This window comes from Myxocyprinus asiaticus, chromosome 28 (genome assembly GCF_019703515.2).
Source record: "Myxocyprinus asiaticus isolate MX2 ecotype Aquarium Trade chromosome 28, UBuf_Myxa_2, whole genome shotgun sequence".
NCBI lineage: Eukaryota > Metazoa > Chordata > Actinopteri > Cypriniformes > Catostomidae > Myxocyprinus > Myxocyprinus asiaticus.
This window is the reverse complement of record NC_059371.1, coordinates 29,874,463-29,896,486: the sequence shown is the minus strand read 5'-3', so window position 1 is coordinate 29,896,486 and position 22,024 is coordinate 29,874,463. Positions and strand designations below refer to the sequence as shown.

At 38.7% G+C, this 22,024-nt stretch overlaps 1 protein-coding gene across 1 annotated transcript; it reads left to right on the top strand.

Moving 5' to 3' along the window:
• Positions 1-25: 25 nt before the first annotated feature.
• Positions 26-21,187, top strand: LOC127418681 (mitochondrial fission regulator 2-like). Its single transcript, XM_051659392.1, has 8 exons — positions 26-81; positions 413-584; positions 834-938; positions 1,284-1,408; positions 11,965-12,182; positions 12,672-12,939; positions 17,181-17,364; positions 20,115-21,187. The coding sequence occupies exons 2-8, from the start codon at positions 513-515 to the stop codon at positions 20,157-20,159; spliced, it is 1,017 nt and encodes a 338-aa protein (XP_051515352.1). The 5' UTR covers positions 26-81; positions 413-512; the 3' UTR covers positions 20,160-21,187.
• Positions 21,188-22,024: the final 837 nt, after the last annotated feature.

Here is a 22,024-nt window from a genome sequence, read left to right as displayed (position 1 = left end):
TGCACTCCTCTGGTCCAATCACAAACAAGCTCACACAAACAGCTTTATTTGAGTTTACCTGCACGGAAAGCGTGACACAGGGTAAATGCGCTTTTATTTTCTTAACAGTTTGTGATTATAAAGTTGTATTAATTTTATAATGTATATGTGTATGAATTGACCACAGATATATTACACAGTAACGCTTAGGATTGAAATAAGTGTACTTTGTCAAGTACTCCGTGTTAGGACAGAGGCTGCTGTTTGATTATGTGATGCTGATACATCCGTAGTCGATCACACTTCTGAGCTTTTGCCATTAGATTCTTGAACATATAAATAAAAAAATAAAAAAAATTAAATGTAACGGTGCATGTTACAATAGAGCTTTTGTTACAGAATTGAATGTAATGCAGTTGATTTGATCCCTCAGGTCACGTGGAGAGGACAGTTTGGTGCAGTGTGTGTTGGTTGAATCTGTCAGCAGAATTCCAGCTGCACTGTGGAATAACACACTACTTGGAAAACTGTCAATGTCTCTGTTGGAGGACATTGTTGATCTACTGCGATGTGTCCTGGAATACTTTGGAGTGCCAGCTGACATGGTATAGTGAATTAAGATTTGGGCAAGTCAATTTGATGTGCATATATCATTTGACTATTTACACACACACACACACACACACACACGTTGGTTTTATACTTGTGAGGACCCTCCATAGACATAATGATTTTTATACTGTACAAACTATAGAAGTGTTTTAGGAGGAAGATTCAGATGGTTTTTAAGTTTAAGTTTGAAAATACATCTTTTTGGACAATATATGTTTGCCAACACTAATATGTTGTTGCAGCTTGTTCCAGTATGGGACAGTACCCTGTGTGGGCAGTACCGGAGCGTAGTCCGTATGATTGGGACAAACCTACCTCTCTCTCCGTACCCTCGAGTGCGGTTTCAGGTATCAGAGAACTTATTATTAAGATCTTGATGTGTACTCGTGTTATTTTGATTTTAACTTTCCCATTTGATGGGCAGCTTTTTTGCTAATAATAAATTGACAGTTTTTGCATATTAGATGCTTTGCTTTTTGACATGCAGTGCTTTTATAATTAAAAGATGTTCAAACTGCATGTTTGCTTGCATATATAACATGTAAGCTTTTATATAGCATGTACAGTATGTTTAAAATATTAATAAGCATTTGGGAAGCACTTTAGTTTCTTTGTATATAAAATCTTTACAAGACTGAACTCGAAAGACTGTCTTAAATACTCAATCACTAATTAGTTCCGATTCTTTCCAGATTCCTCTGCAAACATTCAGTAGACATTGCCATATTGATGTCTCGGTGGACACACCAGTTATTCCTACATTAGCTGATGTGTTGTGGCTGGTGGAAGATGAAGGAGACAGCCACACTAAGTTCAGGTAGTCAGACATTAGAAGCTGTCAGAATACAAGTTTAATAATAGCTCACCGAAGACCGTCAGTGTCTGGAAGTCTACTGTTCTAAATATAGTTTAGGGGCTAAATTTCCTATTTTAAAGTATGTAAAATTAAAATTCTCTCACCATTTACCCACCCTGATGCCATTCCAGATGAGTATGTATGACTTTCTTTCTTCTGCTGAAAACCAATGAAGATTTTTCAGAAGAATATCTCAGCTCTGTTGGTCCACAGGTGAATGGTGGCCAGAACTTTAAAGCTCCAAAAGGACAAAAAAGGCAGCATAAAAGTAATCCATATGACTCGAGTGGTTTAATCCATGTATTGTGAAGCGACATGATGGGTGTGGGTGAGAAACAGATCAAAATTTAAGTCCTATTTTACTATACATTCTCCTTCTCTGCCCAGTAGATGTCGATGCAATTCCGCCCCCCCACCCCCCAAAAAAAGAAGAATGTGAAAGTGAAGATTTATAGTAAAAAACTATAGGTGATATGGCACCGATTTGTCTCACCCACACCTATCATATTTCTTGTGAAGATATGGATTTAACCACTGTAGATGTATGAATTACTTTTCTTTCAAAGATTTTTTTAATTTTTTATTTTGCTACAAAATTACAATCGACAATTTCCCATCCCTTACCAACAACAGTTCCAAAGAAACCCCATCGGTGCTGACCTTGTCACAGCATATATACACATACATGTACAAATGCATACGCAAATACCCATATATATATATATACACACACACACACACACATTCATATACATATACATGTACATACACATCTACACATATAAAATAAATAAAAATAAAATATCACCGGTTTGACATCCATTTAAAATGACAATGAAAAGCTCGATCATTGACTAGACATTATTTAGATCCATGGAAATAATCCAAAACAGGTTGCCAGGTCTTAAAAATTTTTTTTCTCAGAGCCTCGTAAATAATATCTAATCTTTTTGAGGTGGAGGCAAGACATTATATTTCTGGACCACTGTGTATAAGTGGGCAGGGCAGTCTCCTTCCACTTTAACAGTACCGCTCTGCGTGTTAACAAGGAGGTAAAAGCTGGGACCTCACGCCTTGATGTCGATAACCATGATTCCTCTGGGGCAACCCCAAACAGTTTTCCTGAACTGAGCCCAGATCCTTAACGAATGTTTCACAACTGGGCAATTGACGTGTGTAGGATATCTGTGGAAACGCACCAAGCAATGCTGAAAGAGAGATTTGCTTATAAGCACACGCCTCTACGACAACCCAGGATGGACCATCAGAAAGCTGGCTGCCCAGTAGTAAAATTTAATGTTAGGAAGGGCCATGCCACCATTGCTTTTAGATCTCTGAAGAAATGCTTTGTGCAGGCGGAGATTCTTACCATTTCAAATATACAAAGAAATGGTAGCGTCCAGAGATTTAAAGAATGACAGAGGAATAAACAGAGGTAGGCACTGAAAAAAGTAAAGACATTTAGGAAGCACTGTCATTTACTACATCCAATTAGTGAAATTTTGAGGGGGGACCACTTGGCAAGATCTTTTTTAGTCTGTTCAAAGAGTTTAATAAGGTTGTTTTTGAGAAGGTGTTTGTAGTGGCGCATGACGCAAATCCCAAGATATGTACATTTATATTGTAATTGCAGAGCAGCACTGTTAATTGGAAAGAGTTCACTCTTGTGCAAATTAAGCCTGTATGCAGAAAACTGACCAAAGTTTTCGAGTAGGGAAAGAACTGTAGGCAGAGAACCCTGAGGACTGGAAACGAAAAGTAACAGTTCATTTGCATACAGAGCCATCTTGTGTTCGAGACCCCCACGATGAACCCCAGTAATCTGATGGCAGTCACATAGGGCAACTGTCAGTGGCTCAATGGCTAGAGCGAATAGTAAAGGACTTAAAGGGCAGCCCTGTCTAGTCCCTCGATGTAGGTTAAATGGTTTTGAATACTGATTATTGGTTAAGACTACAGCAGAGGGAGCACTATACAATAACTTAATCCAAGATATAAAAGTTGGGCCAAATCCATATTTCTCAAGTACTAAAAATAGGTACTCCCACTCCACCCTGTCAAATGCCTTTTCGGCATCTAAAGGAACAACACTCTCTGGGATGGCCTGTTGTTGGGAGAAAATAATATTAAACAAACGACAGATGTTGAAAAAAGAATGACGAGGGGAGTCGCATGGCGCCATGCGAGGTTTGGATGTGTGAACGGCGAGCTCTGCACACTTTGCTAGTTTGAATACTTTTTGTGTCATAAACCGATGAGATTTGATACACCCTGATTCTTAACTGTTCTAGGAAGACAATATGTCAAAGAATTCAAAATCCTCAGGCTCTGGAGATATTAAAAGATACTTGCGTGCTCAAGCTGAAGCCCCTGAGCAGCAGGTCGAAAGGCCAGGAGTCAGTTTGGACGGTGAAGTGAAGGAAATTCAGCATCAATTGATGAATGTGTCGGCAGTGCTGACGAAGGTTGTTGCTGACTTGGAGGATCTTGCTGTAATACGTCGATCGATCACTGCCATGGAGACGAAATTCACTGAGATTGTTACAAGAGTGGGGGATGTCGAGAAATGGATAGATTATCTGGAGTCATCGGAGAGGGAATTAGCTGCTAACCCTCTAGCGACCAAGGCAGATTTGGAGCGCATCTGGGAAAAGTTGGAAGACTTCGTAACCGGCGAAACAATGTCCGAATTGTTGGAATTCCTGAGGACGAAGAAGGCCGAGTTATGGTGAAATTCCGAGACGGGCTCCTCCTGAGTCTGCTCGACATAACAGGCCATAAGCTGGAAATCGAGCAAGCTCACAGAGTTCCAGCTCGGCGATCCGCTGAGAGAGACGGGCCCCAATCAATTCTGGCCAAATTTCTGAGATCACCTGATAAAGATCTCGTGTTACGTGAGGTGAGGAGTAAAGGAAGGCATTCTTGGAAGAACCACAGCATTTTCTTGTTCCCAGAATTTGCGAATTTGACGAGAGAAACGTGATCGATTCAAGGAATGCAAGAAACACTTACATCAATGGAAGGTCAATTTTGCACAGACATTCCCGGCCAAATTGAGAATGGATACTAAGGATGGCCACAAAATATTTACATGCCCACAGCAAACAATGTCCTTCATAAAGTCAATGGAATGAGTAAGTCATTTTGTGGTACTCTCGATGCAGCCAAGTGAGCCTGACTCACTGAACATTCACTTGACTGTCCGAGGAAACTGAGCGCCTTTTTTGTTTCTTTTTGTGCTGGTTCTGCCTAGTGGCTAGAGTTTGTTTTGTGGAATAACACTCGGGACAGTTTGTGGATGAATCGGCACGTTCTTTGTGCTTATGCTTCCTACTGGCCGGAGTTTGTTTTGTGGAATATTTCTTGCAGGGCATTGGAGTGATTAGGTCATTTGTTGCACTCATGTAACAGCCGAATGAGCCGGCTCACTGATCATTCATTCGAGGAAACTGAATGCACTTTTTTTTGTGTTTTTTTTTTTTTTTTGTGCTGGTTCCGCTAGAGGCTTGAGTTTGTTTTGTGGAGGAACACAACTTTGGGACAGTTATGTGGATGAATCTACATGCTTTTTGTGCTTATGCCTCCTATTGGCTGGAGTTTGTTTTATAGATTATTTTCTGTTGTGTAATTCTGTCTCACAAAATTTGTATAGAAGCACCGGACTTGAGCAATCCGACAGCAAAGTTGACGCGGGGGCTCTCGTAGGCGTACGTGGACTGTTTGAGTTTAGAGGGATGGACGCCAGTTGGCAGGAGTTAATGCGCAAGTTTTTTTTTTTTTTTCTGGGGGATGTTCGGGGTTTGATTGTTGCACTAATGCTGGAATGTGGTTGTTGTAATTTTATTTTTAACAGTCAAATGTTAGTATGACCAGATTGTGTCTCTCTCCATGTGGAATGGGTTGGGGCACCCCATAAAAAGAAGGAAGGCTGTTTATTTTCTTAAATGTAAGAAATATGATATAGTGTTTCTTCAAGAAACACATATTTCCCCACTGGAAGCTGAAAAATTTGGGAAGATATGGGGTGGACATGTTTTCTTTAGTGCTGGCTCAAGTAAGAGCAGGGGAGTCATTATATTGATAAGTAAGCATCTACAATTCAAATGTCTCAAACAGATTAAAGATAAATTAGGAAGAGTCATTATTGTTTTAGCAGGAATTGAGGGGCAAAGGTTGATTGTGGCTAATATTTATGCACCTAATGCTGATGATCAGGGTTTTTTATAGATCTTGAAGGGATGTTGCAAGCCGCTGGCACCCCTCATGATATAATTTTGGAAGGAGATTTTAATTTTTTGATGGACTCAGTCCTTGATCATAGTGAAGCAAAAGTGTGTAAGTCCCCAAGAGCAACAGTGACACTTCACAGGATGTGAATATCTTGGTCTTACAGATATTTGGAGACTTTTGAACCCATCTGGTAGGGACTGTACATGCTTTTCATCAGTCCATAAGATTTATTCTAGAATAGATTTTTTGTTTTATATATATATCTAAGTCCCTCATTTCATCTGTTGTTGAATGCTCAATTGGAAACATCTTGGTCTCAGATCACGCCCTGGTGAGTTTAGAGGTGTTGCCACATACGGAGAAAAAGAAATCATATAGTTGGTGCTTTAATGTATCCCTTTTGCAAAATCCTGAATTTCAACAAATGTTAAAGGCCGAAATCAATGTTTATATGGAGACAAACTGGTCCTCAGTATCCTCTGTGGGTGTGGCTTGGGAGGCACTTAAAGCTGTTATTAGGGGTCAGATCATACAGTATGCCTCATTTATCAAAAAATCCAAAGCACGAGAACTCATGGATTTGGAAGGGAATATTAAAAGTGTCGAAGGCAGAGCTGAAGCGCCGAATGTCATCTGATGGCCTCAGAATTGACCCGATTGAAATACAGATATAACACTATTTTGTCACGGAAGGTGGAGTTTTGGCTATTCAGGGCAAGACAGTCATACTTTGAGTCGGGGGACAAAGCAGGAAAACTTCTAGCTAGATATATAAAACAGAGAGAGTCTTTTTCTACCATTCTCTCAGTGAAATTTGCAGGTGACATTTTTACCTCGGCCATTAATAATGCTTTTAAAGAATTCTATCTAGATCTCTATAGCTCCACATCTTCGTCTACTGATGAAGATATTAGAAATTTTGTGGAACCAGTAGAACTCCCTAAACTGACGACTGCGCAAAAAAATTATCTTGATTCTGAGAGAACCTTGGATGAGCTTGGCAAGGTAATTAAGGCCTTGCCTACAGGCAAGGCTCCGGGGCCAGATGGCTTTGCCGCTGAATTTTTTTAGATCTTATGCTTCAGAATTGGCCCCACTTTTGTTAGAAGTTTATACGGAATCATTAAAGAATGGAAAGCTTCCGCCAACCATGACACAAGCCCGGATCAGTCTGATTTTTAAAAAAGACAAAGATCCAAGCAAGTGTAAAAGTTATCGTCCAATTTCCCTGATCCAGCTAGATGTAAAAATATTGTAAAAAATTTGGCTAACCGATTAAGTAAAGTTATGACATCTCTTATAGATCAGGTGGGGATTATTCGGGGTCGCAGCTCTTCTGATAACATTAGGCATTTCATCAATATTATGTGGTCAGTGGTGAATGATCAGACTCCGGTCTCTGCCATCTCACTTGACGCTGAAAAGGCATTTGATGTGGTAGAATGGGATTATCTTTTTAAGATTTTGGAAATATACTGGTTCGGGAATACTTTTATTGGATGGATTAAGTTACTTTATAGACACCCGGTAGTGGCGGAACAAACAAATTAATTAATTTCAGATTATTTTACTCTGGATAGGGGCATCCGGCAGGGTTGCCCTCTTTCCCCATTATTGTTCTGTCTTGCCCTGGAACCATTAGCAGCTGCGATAAGAAAGGAAGATGATTTTCCAGGGGTGGTGGCACATAAGCTTTTGCTTCACGCAGATGATATTTTATTATTCGTCTCCAACCCACTAGGTCTATGCTTTGCCTCCACAGAATTATGAATTCCTTTTCTAAGTTCTCAGGATACAGAGTCAATTGGTCTAAATCCGAAGCTTTGTCTCTGACAGCGTACTGCCAGCGATGGCTTTTCAGCCGGGTGTCTTCCAGTGTTTGGGCATTTTATTCCCAGCAAATTTGTGTGATTGATTTAGTGTCAATTTTGACCCCTTAATAAAAAGTTTTTCGAGCGATCTGGGCAGGTGGGCTTCAATACATTTATCTATGATTGGGAAGGTTAATGTTATTAAAATGAATTCTATTCCAAAATTCAACTACCTGCTACAATCTCTTCCTCTAGATGTCCCCCTCTCTTATTTCAAGCAATTTGATAGCATAGCGAAGTCATTCATATGGAATGGTAAGTGTCCCAGATTACGTTTCAATAAATTACATAGGCCGATTGACAAAGGTGGGCTAGGCCTACTCAAGATTTTGTTTAATTATTATGCATTCGGTCTCAGACCTTTGGCTCATTGGTCGCTTCCACCTGAGAGAGCCCCTCCCTGGTTTTGTATAGAACAGGAAGTTCTTGCCTCTTTTTCGCCATTGCAAAGCCTTTCTATCAAACTAACCAGAGAAGTTAAGTTACACCCTGTTATCTCGTGTTTGCACTCGGTATGGACAAAAGTGTCCAGAGTGTTTAATTCAGAGATTTATTTTAATGTTGCCTTGAGCATATGGCTGAACCCAAAATTATGTATTAATAAGTTCCCTTTCTGCTGGTCAGAGTGGATTGTGAGGGGGTTTGTGACCTATATGAGAGTGGAGTGTTGAGATCCTTTGAAAATTTTGTTCAACATTTTGGGATTTCCAGATCTCAGTTGTTTTTTTTTAGGTATTTACAGCTGTCCCACCTGCTCTGTACTATTTTTGGGAGTAGCATACACCCCCCTAAAGCGGCAGACACTCTGGGAGTGGTGATTACTGCTTTTGGAAAAGGTCATGAGGCATCAGTGTATTACTCCCTGCTAATTCCGAGTCTGGGGGACGGAGCTTTAACTTCTATCAAGAGATTATGTGAGAAGTATTTTAACTTGGTTTTGGAGGAGGGAGTGTGGGCTAGGATTCTAAAAAACGTCAAGTCTGTATCTAGAGATGCAAGGGTGCGCCTTATGCAATTCAAGATTTTATATAGATTCTATTGGACCACATAGATTGTATAGGCTTGTTCTTAAAGGCGCACCCACCTGCTGGTGATGCCAGTCGGAGGATAGAGTCATGGCCCATGTTTTTTGGTGGTGTGCTGAGATCCAGGAATTTTGGTTGAAGGTTCAGAGATTTGTGTGTGATGTGTTGCGCACTCGGGTTTCGTTTTGCCCCAGACTCAGTGTTTTGGGCTATGGTCATCGATATAGGAGATAAATACATAAACAATTGGGTCCTGACCAGTGTTACGGCAGGCAGGCAGATTGTGTTAAGGGGATGGAAGTCGGCTGGAGCGCCCTTAATTCGGGTGTGATGTGAGGAGATGGGGAGGGTGGCAGCTTTCGAGGAGGTGTTGTGTAGAAGTTTGGGGATCTGGGATTCATTTGATGTGAAATGGGGCAGTTATTTGATGTTTTTGGGGGACTCTCGAGGAGGGACTGTGGAGAGCCTTAGTTTTAGATGTGTATGATTTTGTGTGTGTGTGTGTGTGTGTGTGTGTGTGTGTGTGTATGTATTAATATAAATTTTTGTGTGTGTGTGTGTGTGTACTTATGTGAGACCACGGTGATATTCGTTGGGGGTTGGGGTTGTTGATTGGGGAGGGGGAGGGGTAGTAGTGGGAGTTAAATGTTGATTCATTGTATATATGTTTTGTTTTTCTTTTTCATCTCTATGAATCAATAAAAATTGTAATCTTAAAGAATGACAATTTTTGATAAATCCAGTTTGATCAGGGGAAACGGCCAAAATTTTAACGTCGCAATTGAGCAGAGATATAGGCCTATACGAGGCACAGCCTTATGAATCTTTATCTTTTTTAAGTAATAAGGAAATACAAGCCTGGGTCAAAGTTGGGGGAAGAGCTCCTCTCTCAAGAGATTCAGAAAAGATTGAGGTCAGATAAGCTGTGCAGAAATTATTTTATTGAACTCTGATGGAAAACCATCAGGTCCTGGTGACTTCCCTGAATGTAACGAAGAGATAGCAGCTGCCACCTCCTCCTGAGATATTGGCTCTTCCAAACCAGTTCTAAATTGTAAAGATAATGTAGGTGTAGTTAAGCTCCCAAATAATCTTCCCATGGCATCCTGGTTAAGAGTGAAGTCTGATGCATACAATGTAGAGTAAAACTTTCTGAATATATCTTTAATCATGCCATGGTTAGTTGTGATCTCCCCATTATCTAGAAAAAGCCCACTGTTTTGCTCTGATCCCACATAGCTTATTGGCCAATAACTTCCCTGCTTTTTTGCTAAATTCATAGAAATTACTTCTTAAGAGAGACTCTGTTTCATTGGTCGAAAGCAAATCATACTCTGTTTTAAGTTTAAGGCGCTCTTTGTACAGGTCTGGTGTAGGAGACCTAGCGAATCGTTTGTCTAATCAAGATATTTCATTTCCAAGGAAGATTTGTTTTTTGCTTTAGATTGTTGTCTTTTATTGGCGGTATAAGTGGTAACTTGGCCTCTTAAGTATGCCTTAAGAGCCTCCCACACTGTTGAGTTTGAAACACCTTCTGATTTATTTGTGTTTAAAAAAGGGAAATTTGTTTAGATAGGAAAGAAAAAAAGTCCTCATCTGCTAAGAGGGAAGAATTGAAATGGCAATTTCTCCTGAAGCAAGACAAATATGGAAATGCCATGTCAAGAGTTCAAGGGGCATGATCAGATATGACAATGCTTTGGTATGCACAAGACTGAACCCTAGAAATCGAAGTATTGTCAAGAAAGAAGTAATCGATATGTGAATAAGTGTGATGTACATTTGAGAAGAATGAATATTCTCTATTTGTAGGATTCAAAAAATGCCACACATCTGTTATACCATATTCAGAAAAAAGTGTTTTAGATAGATGGAAGATTTGCTAGCGGTACAAGGTTTAGAGGAAGAGTGATCCATCAATGGGTCCAGGCAGCAGTTGAATTCCTCCCCAAGTATAAGAGAATAAGAATTCAAATCTGGAAGATAAGATAATGAGTGTTTAAAAAAGCTAACATCGTCTATATTTGGGGCATAAAAATTGGCCAAAGCAACATTGGTGTTACATAGTTTGCCTAATACAATTATATTATGGCCATTCTTATCTGAAATGATGTCGATTATATAAAGGGGTATGCTTTTATCAGTCAAGATGGCCACACCTCTTGCCTTCGCCTGAAAGGATGAATGAAAAAACTGCCCCGCCCACCCTTGTTGAAGACGTGGATGGTCCGTACACAGTAAATGTGTTTCTTGCAGGAAAGCCACCCCTGCCTAGAGCTGTTTAAGGTGAGAGAGAAACCTACTTCTCTTCACTGGATGGTTTAAACCCTTAACGTTCCAACTCACAAATCTAAGTTCTTTACTCATTAGAACAGGTATAAAAACTCTGTGCGTAACAAGAAAGTTCTTGGCCCAACCTCCCAAAATGCACCAACCTGCACTTAATGTCCGTCCTTAACGTCAAACCAGAGAAACAGATATGGGTAATAAAAATGTCACAAAGTAAAGAAAAAAGTTCATACATGAAAGGTGCAAAGTCAGCAAAACATACCCCAGTGACCATTCCCAACCCTCCCCCAAGTTCTTCCAAGCCTTTTTAAGCATTACAATAAGCAAAGAACACTTCTAGTTTTACCTTACCTTATGCAATCCTCAATCCCTTCAAACAAAATAATAAACCCTTAAACTTAAATACATAGACAACAATAAAGAGTGCCAGTCGCCAGGTCTTAAAATGACCAGCCAAATGGCATACGTTTGTAACTCAACGTTTGTAATTTAGGAGAGACCGGGTGCCTGGGTAGCTCAGCGAGTAAAGACGCTGACTACCACTCCTGGAGTCATGAGTTCGAATCCAGGGCGTGCTGACTCCAGCCAGGTCTCTTAAGCAACCAAATTGGCCCGGTTGCTTGGGAGGGTAGAGTCACATGGGGTAACCTCATGGTCTCTATAATGTGGTTCTCGCTTTCGGTGGGGCACGTGGTGAGTTGTGCGTGGATGCCATGGAGAATAGCGTGAAGTCTCCGTGGTAACGCACTCAACAAGCCACATGATAAGATGCGTGGAATGACGGTCTCGGACACGGAGGCAACTGAACCTGCAGAACTGAGATATTCTACTGAAAATCTTTGTTTTTGTTCTGCTGAAGAAAGAAAGTCATACACATCTGGGATGGCATGAGGGTGAGTAAATGATGAGAGAATTTTCATTTTTGGGTGAACTAACCCTTTAACTATTCCTTTAACGTAAGAAGTTTCTGTAATATGCCCTGGGTACTCGGCAGGGCGTATACATAATTTTTTAAGTCAAAATAGTATATATATTTTTTTTACTATTATTATTTTTTTTTTAGAAAATTCAGTGTTATCACATCTCGTCATGTTCATAACAGGAATGTCATCCCTCTGAGGAAACACTGTGCACAGCAAGGTTTCGAGATTGCCTCAGAAGGGTCTGAATGCCCAACGTCCGTGTCTGCGCATGCTCATAGAGAAGGCTGGCTGCCAGGGCGGGGCACCCAGCCAGACGCCCTGCAGAAGATCTCTGCTCTGGAAGAGGAACTCCAAAGACTACGAGCACAGATTGCTATGATAGTCACAGCTCCAGCAGGTAATGTTTGCAGTCTGTCTGGCAGTGCTGTAACTGGCAGGTTTTTTTTTTTTATGCTGCAGAGATCTCTTATAATATTCTTTGTAGCGACTCCTATTTGCTACAAACCAAATTCCCACAGATCAGATTGTACTTTTAGAGGTATACATATTTAATACTGTTCTAGTATACTGTAACTACATACCCTTACATACTGTCCAAAATAACCATTTATTGAAACAAAGCTGTAAAAACAACTTGTTTCTGTCATAAGTAGAATAGATACTATTTACGCGTGTCACAATGCAGGTTGTTTCTTTAAAGGCATAGCAACAAAAATAGTATGTTTCATATTTAAAGTTCAGAGAGAGGGAGAAAAATGGTTATGGTGAGTGTTTTTGGCACAAAAGAGGGGGAAAACCATTATATGACCCCTTTAATGCTTCATTTTCTGATACAGTTTTTTTGCTGTATATGTGTTGCTCATCTGTTGTCTATCTGGTTTTCCAGGTGATCCCGGTACTCCATGTTCTACTCTACGAACTCCTGTCCTCACTTCCACTCCTATCTGTGTTCCGCCACCTCCACCACCACCACCTCCTGCTGTGGGCAGCTCCAAGGAGGTGTCAGTGACAGAGGTGATTCGACAGAGACAAGCAGCAAAAAGAGAAAAGACGGCACAGTGTGAGCCCTCTGTGGGTTCAGCACCTGCTGCTCTGCCCTCCATGCTAGATGTGCTGAGAGACCTGAATCAAGTCAAACTGCGTTCTGTGGAGAGGTATGGATGTTCTGGATCCATTTACTCAACCAGTGAAAAGTTTGGACACTTTAACCAGTTTTTTATTAATGCGTTTTTCCCACATTTTAAAACAATAGTAAAATCATTTAAATTATGGAATTATGTAGTGACCGAAAAATGTTAAACAAACAAACAAAAACAAAAAAACTGGATGCTTTTTAAACGATATTGAATGAGTTCCTGTATATATTGGGCACTTGTCGGCCATTTTACCTTCAGTCTCTGAACCAACTCTTTAATTTAAAAAATGTTTAATTAAAGCTGGGATAGTTCCCCCAAAATACAGTTTTCATTATTTACTTACACTCATGCCATCCCAGATGTGTGACTTTCTTCTGAAGAACACAAATGAAGATTTTAGAAGAATATCTCAGCTCTGTTGGTCCTCAGAATACAAGTCAATAGGGTCCAAAACGTTTAAGCTCAAAAAGCACATGAAGGCTGCATAAAAGTAATCCATATGACTCTAGTGGTTAAATCCATGTCTTGAGAAGCAAGGTGTGGGTAAAAAAAACAGATCAATGTTTAAGTCCTTTTTTACTAAAAATAAGTAATTTTTACTCTAAATCTCCACTTCTACATTCTTCTTTTTTTTTTTTTTTTTTTTTTGGTGATTTGCATTCTTTGTGCATGTCGCCACCTACTGGTTGGGGCTGGTCAAAGGTAAAGTTTTGTAGTATAAAAGGACTTAAATATTGATTTGTTTCTCACCCACACCAATCATATCACTTCTGAAGACATGGATTTAACCACTGGAGTTTTATGGATTATTTTTATGCTGCCTTTTCTATGCTTTTTGGACCTTCAGTGTTCTGGCCACTGTTCACTTGCATGGAATGGATCTAAAGAGCTGAAATATTCTTCTAAAATCTTTGTGTTCAGCAGAAGAAAGTCATACACATCTGGGATGGCATGAGGGTGAATAAATGATGAGAGAATTTGCATTTTTGTGTATACTATCCCTTTAATGTTTTTATTGTTCTACACTTTAATCAATTTAAGAGGTGAAACTCGTGATATGGTTAATATGAGTTTAACGGAAGACTTTTTAGACTATATTGTACAGCCTCCGTTGATAATGCATGTAAAATCGTGATACTGCAATAGTACAACTATGCACTGCACAGAACAGACAGATTATGTGCTAAAAGGACAATAAGTGATTGCTTGTGCATTTCTGCGACTGGGGCAAAAGAAATCCGAAAACAGCAGTGCACACACACACTCTTAGGGAACCTGTAAACTACAGCAATGTTATAAAATACCCAGAAGTCATGAATATTAGTAAACATTACGGACAATGTAGATACATCGCGATCAGTTAACACGCAAGTATTGTATATGATCGATTCATATGAGCATGACAAACAATATTAGCTTCAACAACCCTTCCAGACAACATCTCCAAGCATTAAAACAAGTAAAGAACTACGCCAAACAGTTAACAGATAAGCATCCATCCAGACTGCAGCGATGCTGTCCTGAACTGTGTGACAGTGACTGACTGTACTGAACAGCATAGTTTCTCCAGCCGGAACACGTGACAGCCGGTACTTATTTTCTGTGTTTACGGACATGAGGTAATGACGTAAGGATGAACGTCATAAGCCTGTGATTTCAGGCCAGATCCGACCCGACAGCTCAAAATACCGGCTTACCGTAGTCAATCGGGGTAAGGTAAGGACATTGTTTGAACACTTTTTTTTATTTACTCTATCAATATTGGCATTTTGTTCATTTTTAACCAAAAAATCTCCCATAGTGCAGCTTTAACATAGAAAAAGTTGCACTCTTAAGGCGGTTTTACACGGGATGCGGTCACCGCGCTTTCCCTATTCATTTTCAATTAGAGATAGTGATGGGCAGATCGATCCTAAAGTATCAATACTTCCGATACTGATATTGAATCAAAATATTGGGGGCTTAGCCCAGACTGCTGTGGATACGTAAGGCCACCTTTGATGAAATATAGAAATATAAAACACTTTATAAAATGTTTTTAAAATTTTACATCTGTGAGGTATCATTTATATAATTAGTATTTAAATATTACTGAAACTAAAAATAAAATGTCCTACTCTGTTTTGTCTCAGATATGCTGCTCAAAGAAATTGCGTGCTTTTAATACTATGTATTTCAAACAGTGGTTTAAAAAAAACTATTATGTCCCTATTGCCTTTCCGTAGTTCACCACACGTTGTGTACAGTTGACAGTTTAATAGCTTATTATTAATTCGTCTGGTGTTTTTTAACTTGGTTTAGAAAATAGCAGGCTGTAAATATGCTAAAATAGCCTATGTGCTCATAAGAAAAATATTTGCTAGATTTTGCAATGTTTGCGAGGTTCATGGCATCGTGTCTTAGTAAAAGAGTTTAGCAAAAAACGAATGTCTTGACTTAAAGTTTGCAAATTCCCCGAGCACTTGTATAGTATTCTTTGTTTTAATGATTATATATCTAAATACTTGAAACTGACCACAGTGATATTGATAACAGCTTATATTGTGTGTTAAAACGGCTGCTTTAAAAGAAGACATTATAAAAAGATTAAGTAAATACAGCTTCATTCATTCACAAGTTTCAAGGAAGTTAGCTGTGTATGATAAACTGTATATGCCTCTGGTTTACTGTCTCCAGCCTAAAGCTGCTATGAAACAACATGCCCGAGCACAAATAGTCTACCTGGGTCAGATGAATCTTCGGGCTGGGGCTGCAGCTGCCTGAACCATGAGGAGGTTTTTACTGCTTATTCATCATTTTAATCGTCTGATGAATTGTTTGGTGTGTTTTTTAACACAAAACTGTTTATATCTATTTCTGATCGCCTTATTTCTCCAATTTCCGCTTTCCTTCTCTTATTCAAATATGCGAGAGCGATGGATGCACGTGGCATTGTCTCTTTTGCTGTTTGGAACAGCATACTAGAATACAACCCTTACTAGTTCGACCGTATCTGTATATTGCAGAAACGGTAAGAGTAGTATGTTTGTATGCTATTGTGAACACAGCCACTGAGTCCGCACGCCGGCAAGTTTCTGCTCATGTTAAAGCGGGGATGGGGCGATGCCACAGCTCCTTGCAACCATTGGGAAAATATATAGACGCATGGTACAAAAATGAGGGAGAAAGAGTTCGGGGCTAGAGAAAAATTATTCGGGCTATAGCCACGGAAGCCCAGGGCTATCTACGTGCCTGGTTACTGGGGTTGCCACCTCGGCCCTGAAAAAAGAATTTCCTCCTGACATATAACGTTAAACGTTTCTTTGAGCGTTTATAGAGACATAAATAGGAAAACAGCCTCATGGAAAGCTGTGAGTGGACGACTGTCTGAGTACCAGGTGAAAATAGACCACGGAAATATGTAAAGCTTATGTTTGGAAAATGGGCAACTGTGCAATGTACAAATATAAATGGGCCATGGACCGTATACTTTAATTTTCTCTTCTGCAACAGATGTCTGAAACATCAACTTTAGATAAACAGAAAATAGAAATTCCCAGTGCTTTGTGGATTTTGAATGTTCATTTATAGCCTTCCCATTTTAATTATTGATGTGATGTTATTTATACTATACCAATTTGCCAATAAAAATATTAAGTAACATGCAGTCTGTTTCTTTAGTCATAAAATAAAAATGTGGAACTCATCAAATGTGGAGACAGGTGGCAAGATGCATTGTTTAGCCTTGATATTCTAATTTTACATTAATATAAAAAAATAGCTTATTACAATATTTATAGTTATAAAACATTTTATGAAAAAATAAGTGGCATTTTATTTAAGCGAAATCACTTGCATGAAAACTAATACAATATTTACAGTAATCGCCTCATAGCAGTTGGTGGCATTATTGCACTTTTACTGACGTATTTCGCACTGCTTCTTGCATGAATGGAAAATGCATGTACAAATGAGAAGCAGCAAGATCGCAAGCAAAGCCACCCATAAAACCACCTTAAAATTTAGTTTTGGAAAAAAAATAAAATAAATCACAAAAATCTATATACAAACCTAATTTCAAGCATTTGAGCATAAGCTTTACATACATTTTTTAAGAAACCCAAAAGTGGGTCCAAACTTTTGAATGGTAGTGAAAATACAATTATTTTTGTGAACTTATGAATGCAATACTGAACTGAGCATTTTGAAATAAGCTTAATTTATTGAAATAAGAAATAAAACGTGTGTGTGTGTGTGTGTGTGTGTATTTGTGCTTTTAGGTCTCCAGGTGGAACTCCGGTAAGGAGACGGAGAAGTAAAGGCGTAGCATGTTCTTCTGACCCAGCAGCTCTTATTGCTGAAGCACTGAAACAAAAGTTTGCACACAGACAGAGAGACGATTCGTTTGGTAAAGAGAACCGCTCCTCTGAACCCTCTCCATTCAGCAGCCCAGACACACCCAGAGTAGGTCCTCTCTTTTTCTTTTGACATTACTGCCTATTGACAGTGGCAAAACAAAAGATTTGTAACCAGTAGGGATGTGCATTTTGACTGTTCGAGGACAGTGCAATAGTGAAAAACGGGGGTAGTGTAGTTAGTTCCGTTTGCACTATTTTATTTTATTTTTTTATAGATTTACAAAAGCCAAATCGGTGTCTGTGGCCATTGCATCATGTTGTTTTTCAGCATCTTGAGCGGTGTCATGTTTTTAGGATTGTATTTCAAGATAAAGGTTAAAGGAGTATATTTTTTTTCCTCATTAAAACAAGTTTTACTCTAGAAATGAATTGTAATTTTGAAACACATGTATGAAATAATGACATGAGATGAAGACGGCAATCATTTCAGTAACCTTTTAAAGTTGTTTTATTCTACATGGAGAGGGTCCCCTCATGGGGAATGCTATGTTAGAGTCACATGACCAGTCAAATGCTACTCGCTTAATCTCAGTAACCACCCTGTTGTTGGACTCTTTCACTCATTTATTAAATTAATCATGGCTGACTGAGAATAGTGAATTTCTACAATGGTATTGGTAACTGAAAACTTTTGTGTTTGTATGATGCTGCATCCAGGCCGCTAGGTGTCAATGTGAGTCCAAGACAACATACATAAAACATGGCTGAGTGCACCTTTAAAGCAGTGGTTCTCAACCTTTTTGACTCCAAGGCCCCCCACTGTCCAAGACAATATTTGAAGGCCCCCTCACCCGAAACTAGATGTGTCTGATTAAAATAATTAATCATGGAATCATTTTTGATTCTAGAAGTTTCAGAAAGAGTCTGTTTATAATGTGTGGGCATATATCTTAAAGTATTTTTAGCATTTTAATTAAGTTGGATTATTTTAATTATTTTAATATTTCTTATTTTAAATTAATTTTAAGTCATCTTGAGGCCCCCTTGGAAGTGTGCTGAGGCAACCCTAGTGGGTCCCGGCCCCCTGATTGAGAATCACTGCTTCAAAGAAACGTATAGTGCTTTTGAAATGTTAAAGTGAAGATATAGGGTGCTTCTCATTTTACAAAATTGTCCATCCTCATTTCCTCGCTCTTCCGTTCTCGAGCCTGTGACCCGGAAACCGATCAAAGTCTGCCATCATTAAGGATGTATCAATTCTCTAAATGCACCGCGAGGATCGAGGACAGAGGAAGCTTACTAAGGATGCTAAGCAAGGATGTACAAGAGCCTTTTTGGTCAAAGCACCTGACGCATGCTTAAATTCTCCTCCCCCTTCACATCTGACACAAGTTTTAATTCATGTTTCACCTTTGCGGTTTAAATAAACCATAATTGTCACATACTTCAACAGTGCATCTTGAATTATTTTGATTTATTATGAATATATTAATAAATAAAGTTTCAATAACATAACTTCAAGCATGCCGAGGTACTGCAGCTGCGCAAAAACGCACTCTGAAGTCACGCTTAAGTGAGCAGGCCATATCAATTTACATATCCGTAAAAAAATAATATGGAAACCTGGAAAATAAACTAGCTGGGATGGCATGAGTGGGATTCGGTTTGGCCTTTTGACTCTGCATTTGGCTGTGCATTTCTCTTTTCCACTATTAGATTAGATCAAGTGTCCAATAACTTAAAGGATAGTTCACCCAAAAATGAAAATTCTCTCATCATTTACTCATCCTGATACCATCCCAGATATGTATGACTTTCTTCTGCAGAACACAAATGAAGATTTTTAGAAAAATATCTCTGCTCTGTAGGTCCATACAATGCAAGTCAACAGGGTCAAAAACTTTGAAGTTTTTCTGTCTTCTGAAGTCATTTAATCGATATTGGGTGAGAACAGACCAAAATGCAACTCCTTTTTCACTGTACATCTTGCCATTGCAGTCTCTAAGCATGAACGTGATTTTCTAGCTCGCTTACACTTCCTAATGCTTTACGCATGCGCAGAACACTAGATGGCGCTAGGATGTGAAATCGAGCTTTAAATCATGATCACTAATGCAGATGTCAAGATTTGTAGTGGAAAAAGGACTTATATGTTAGTCTGTTCTCACCCAAAATCGATTGGAACACATCAGAAGACACGTACAAACCACTGGAGTCATATGGATTACTTTTATGCTGCCTTTATGTCCTTTTTTGAGCTTTAAAGTTTTGGTCACCATTCACTTGCATTGTATGGACCTACAGAGCTGAGATTTTCTTAAAATCTTTCCTTGTATTCTGCAGAAGAATCTACATTTGGAATGGTATGAGAGTGAGTAAATGAGAGAATTTTCATTTTCAACATTTTTTTTCACTATTCCTTAAACAGTGCAAAATTCAAACCAGCAGAGGGCAATGTTTAATCACGCTTTGCAGTTGCCACTTGAGTTTAAAACCCAGTTGAATCGTCTACAAATGGATTCCCTCAACAGACTAGATTTAGTGTGTTGGTAGAATTGAAACAACAATATTTCAAAATGATAATAATATATCATTGCTTAGATAATAATAACACTAGTGATAACACTTGTGGTCTTATGTCTAATGGATAGGATTGTCCATCCCACTTTTAAAATCCTTCCCACACCTTTATCTGTGCCATAGTGTTATTACATAATCCTCGGAAAGACCAGAATCCTTGACATTTCCCAATTACTGTGAATGATTTTAGTTAAGAATGCAGTTTGACATTGTGTGTTGTGTTTATCTTGAGGGCATTGAGTGGTGTTTTGACTTTAGTGTTGTGTTGGTTTACAGATCTTCCATCACACCAGACGCAGCCAGGGACGCATTCACCTTTGACCCTTGACCTTATAGTACCAGGAACAAAGTTGTGTCATGGACTGATGACAGATTTTATTTCTATGTTGGTTGCACACTCTTTCCCTTCCCCTTTTCTCTCTAAATGTATACCATAGGCTTCCATCAGATTTTTGTGCAGGCATCAGTGTTTGTACATTTAATTTTTTTTTACATTCATAAATATTCTTTGATAAGGACTTGTTAATTGTGAATGTGAATGGCTAAAAAGTGATGCAATTATGAGTAGTGATACTTGTGATGGCAGTTTCTTTCAGAATACGGTATGCCAGAACTATGGAATGCCTCTTTTAGTTTTTATACACTGATGTCTTCATATGAATGTTGAGACCTAGTTGGACTAACAAAGGTTCTCTAAACTTCAACGTTTAACATCAGAAAAATGGGACCTGTTCTGCTCTTCATTTCTAAATCCATCTTCTGCTGTACTTTCATCCTCTTCTACAATGTACTAATGCAGTTTTGCTCTCAAAAGCAATAAACAAGCTCTAAGCTTTTGAAATGTGTTGTTTCTACCACCTGTTAAAGTGTGTATTGCTACATTAACAATTAAAGCTTCTCTGCTTTGAATGCAAGTAAATGTAAAACTAAAACCATAAATAACTTTTTTTAGTAATTCTGTTGAATTACTATGGAATAGTTCTCCCAAATGTGAAAAAAAAAAAAAAAAACCTGTCATCTTTTACTCACCCTCGTGTTGTTCCAAACCCATTTGAATTTTTCAATGCAACACAAAAGGAGATGTCCCTAACATTCTACCTAACATCTTCTTTTGCGTTTCACGGAAGAAAGAAGGTCATGTGGGGTCTACTGAATGTTGTTGGAAAAATATTTAGTTTCAATGTTTTGCCAGCAGGACGTTCCAAAAACACTTCAAATTACAGTACAATGCATTGAAGAGAACGTCTATTCCTCAGAGCCTCGTTGTCGTTCCTGTTAAAAATCAAAGATGGCGCTGCTGTAAACAGGGTCTATTCAGAGTCAAGAGCTTAAAGGGTTAGTTCACACAAAAATGAAAATTCTCTCATCATTCACTCACCCTCATGCCACCCCAGATGTGTATGACTTTCTTCTGCTGAACACAATCGAAGATTTTTAGAAGAATATTTCTGCTTTGTGTGTCTGTACAATGCAAGTGAATGGGTGCCAAAATGTTAAAGCTCCAAAATCCACATAAGGGCAAAATGAAAGTACTCCAGATGACTCCATGGTGGTTAAATCCATATATTATGAAGCAGTTTGCTAGGTGTGGGTGAGAAACAGATCAATATTTAAGTCTTTTTTTTTTTTTTTACTATAAATTCTCCTCCCTGCTCCTTTCACTTTCTCATTCTTCTTCTTCTGTTTGGTGATTCACGTCCTTCTTGCATATCGCCCCCTAATGGGCAGGGAGGAGAATTTGACAAAAATTAAGTAAATATTAATCTGTTTCTCACCGACACTTATCATATCGTGTCTGAACACATAGATTTAACCACTGGAGTCTTATGGATTACTTTTATGCTCCCTTTATGTGGATTTTGGAGTTTCAAAATTTTGGCACCCATTCACTTCCATTGTGAGGACTAACAGAGCTGAAATATTCTTCTAAATATATTGATTTGTGTTCTGCAGAAGAAAGTCATACACATCTAGGATGGCATGAGGGTGAGTAAATGATGAGAGAATTTTCATTTTTGGGTGAACAATCCTTTTAAGTTTATATTTTCTGATTTAGGATTTTTCTGATTTTATTTTCTGATTTATATTTTCTGACTAAATATATGAAGATGCTTTTAAAGTCTGTTTATCCATCTCTACAACAAACCATGCAATGTCATTCACATCAAAAACAATAGTGTTATAAA

Excerpts from the sequence above, each read along its gene's own strand:
- LOC127418681 (XM_051659392.1), top strand. The coding sequence starts at position 513 with ATGTCTCTGTTGGAGGACATTGTTGATCTACTGCGATGTGTCCTGGAA. Across the intron at positions 12,183-12,671 it reads GATAGTCACAGCTCCAGCAG|GTGATCCCGGTACTCCATGT; the intron begins GTAATGTTTGCA and ends CTGGTTTTCCAG. Across the intron at positions 12,940-17,180 it reads AAACTGCGTTCTGTGGAGAG|GTCTCCAGGTGGAACTCCGG; the intron begins GTATGGATGTTC and ends TTGTGCTTTTAG.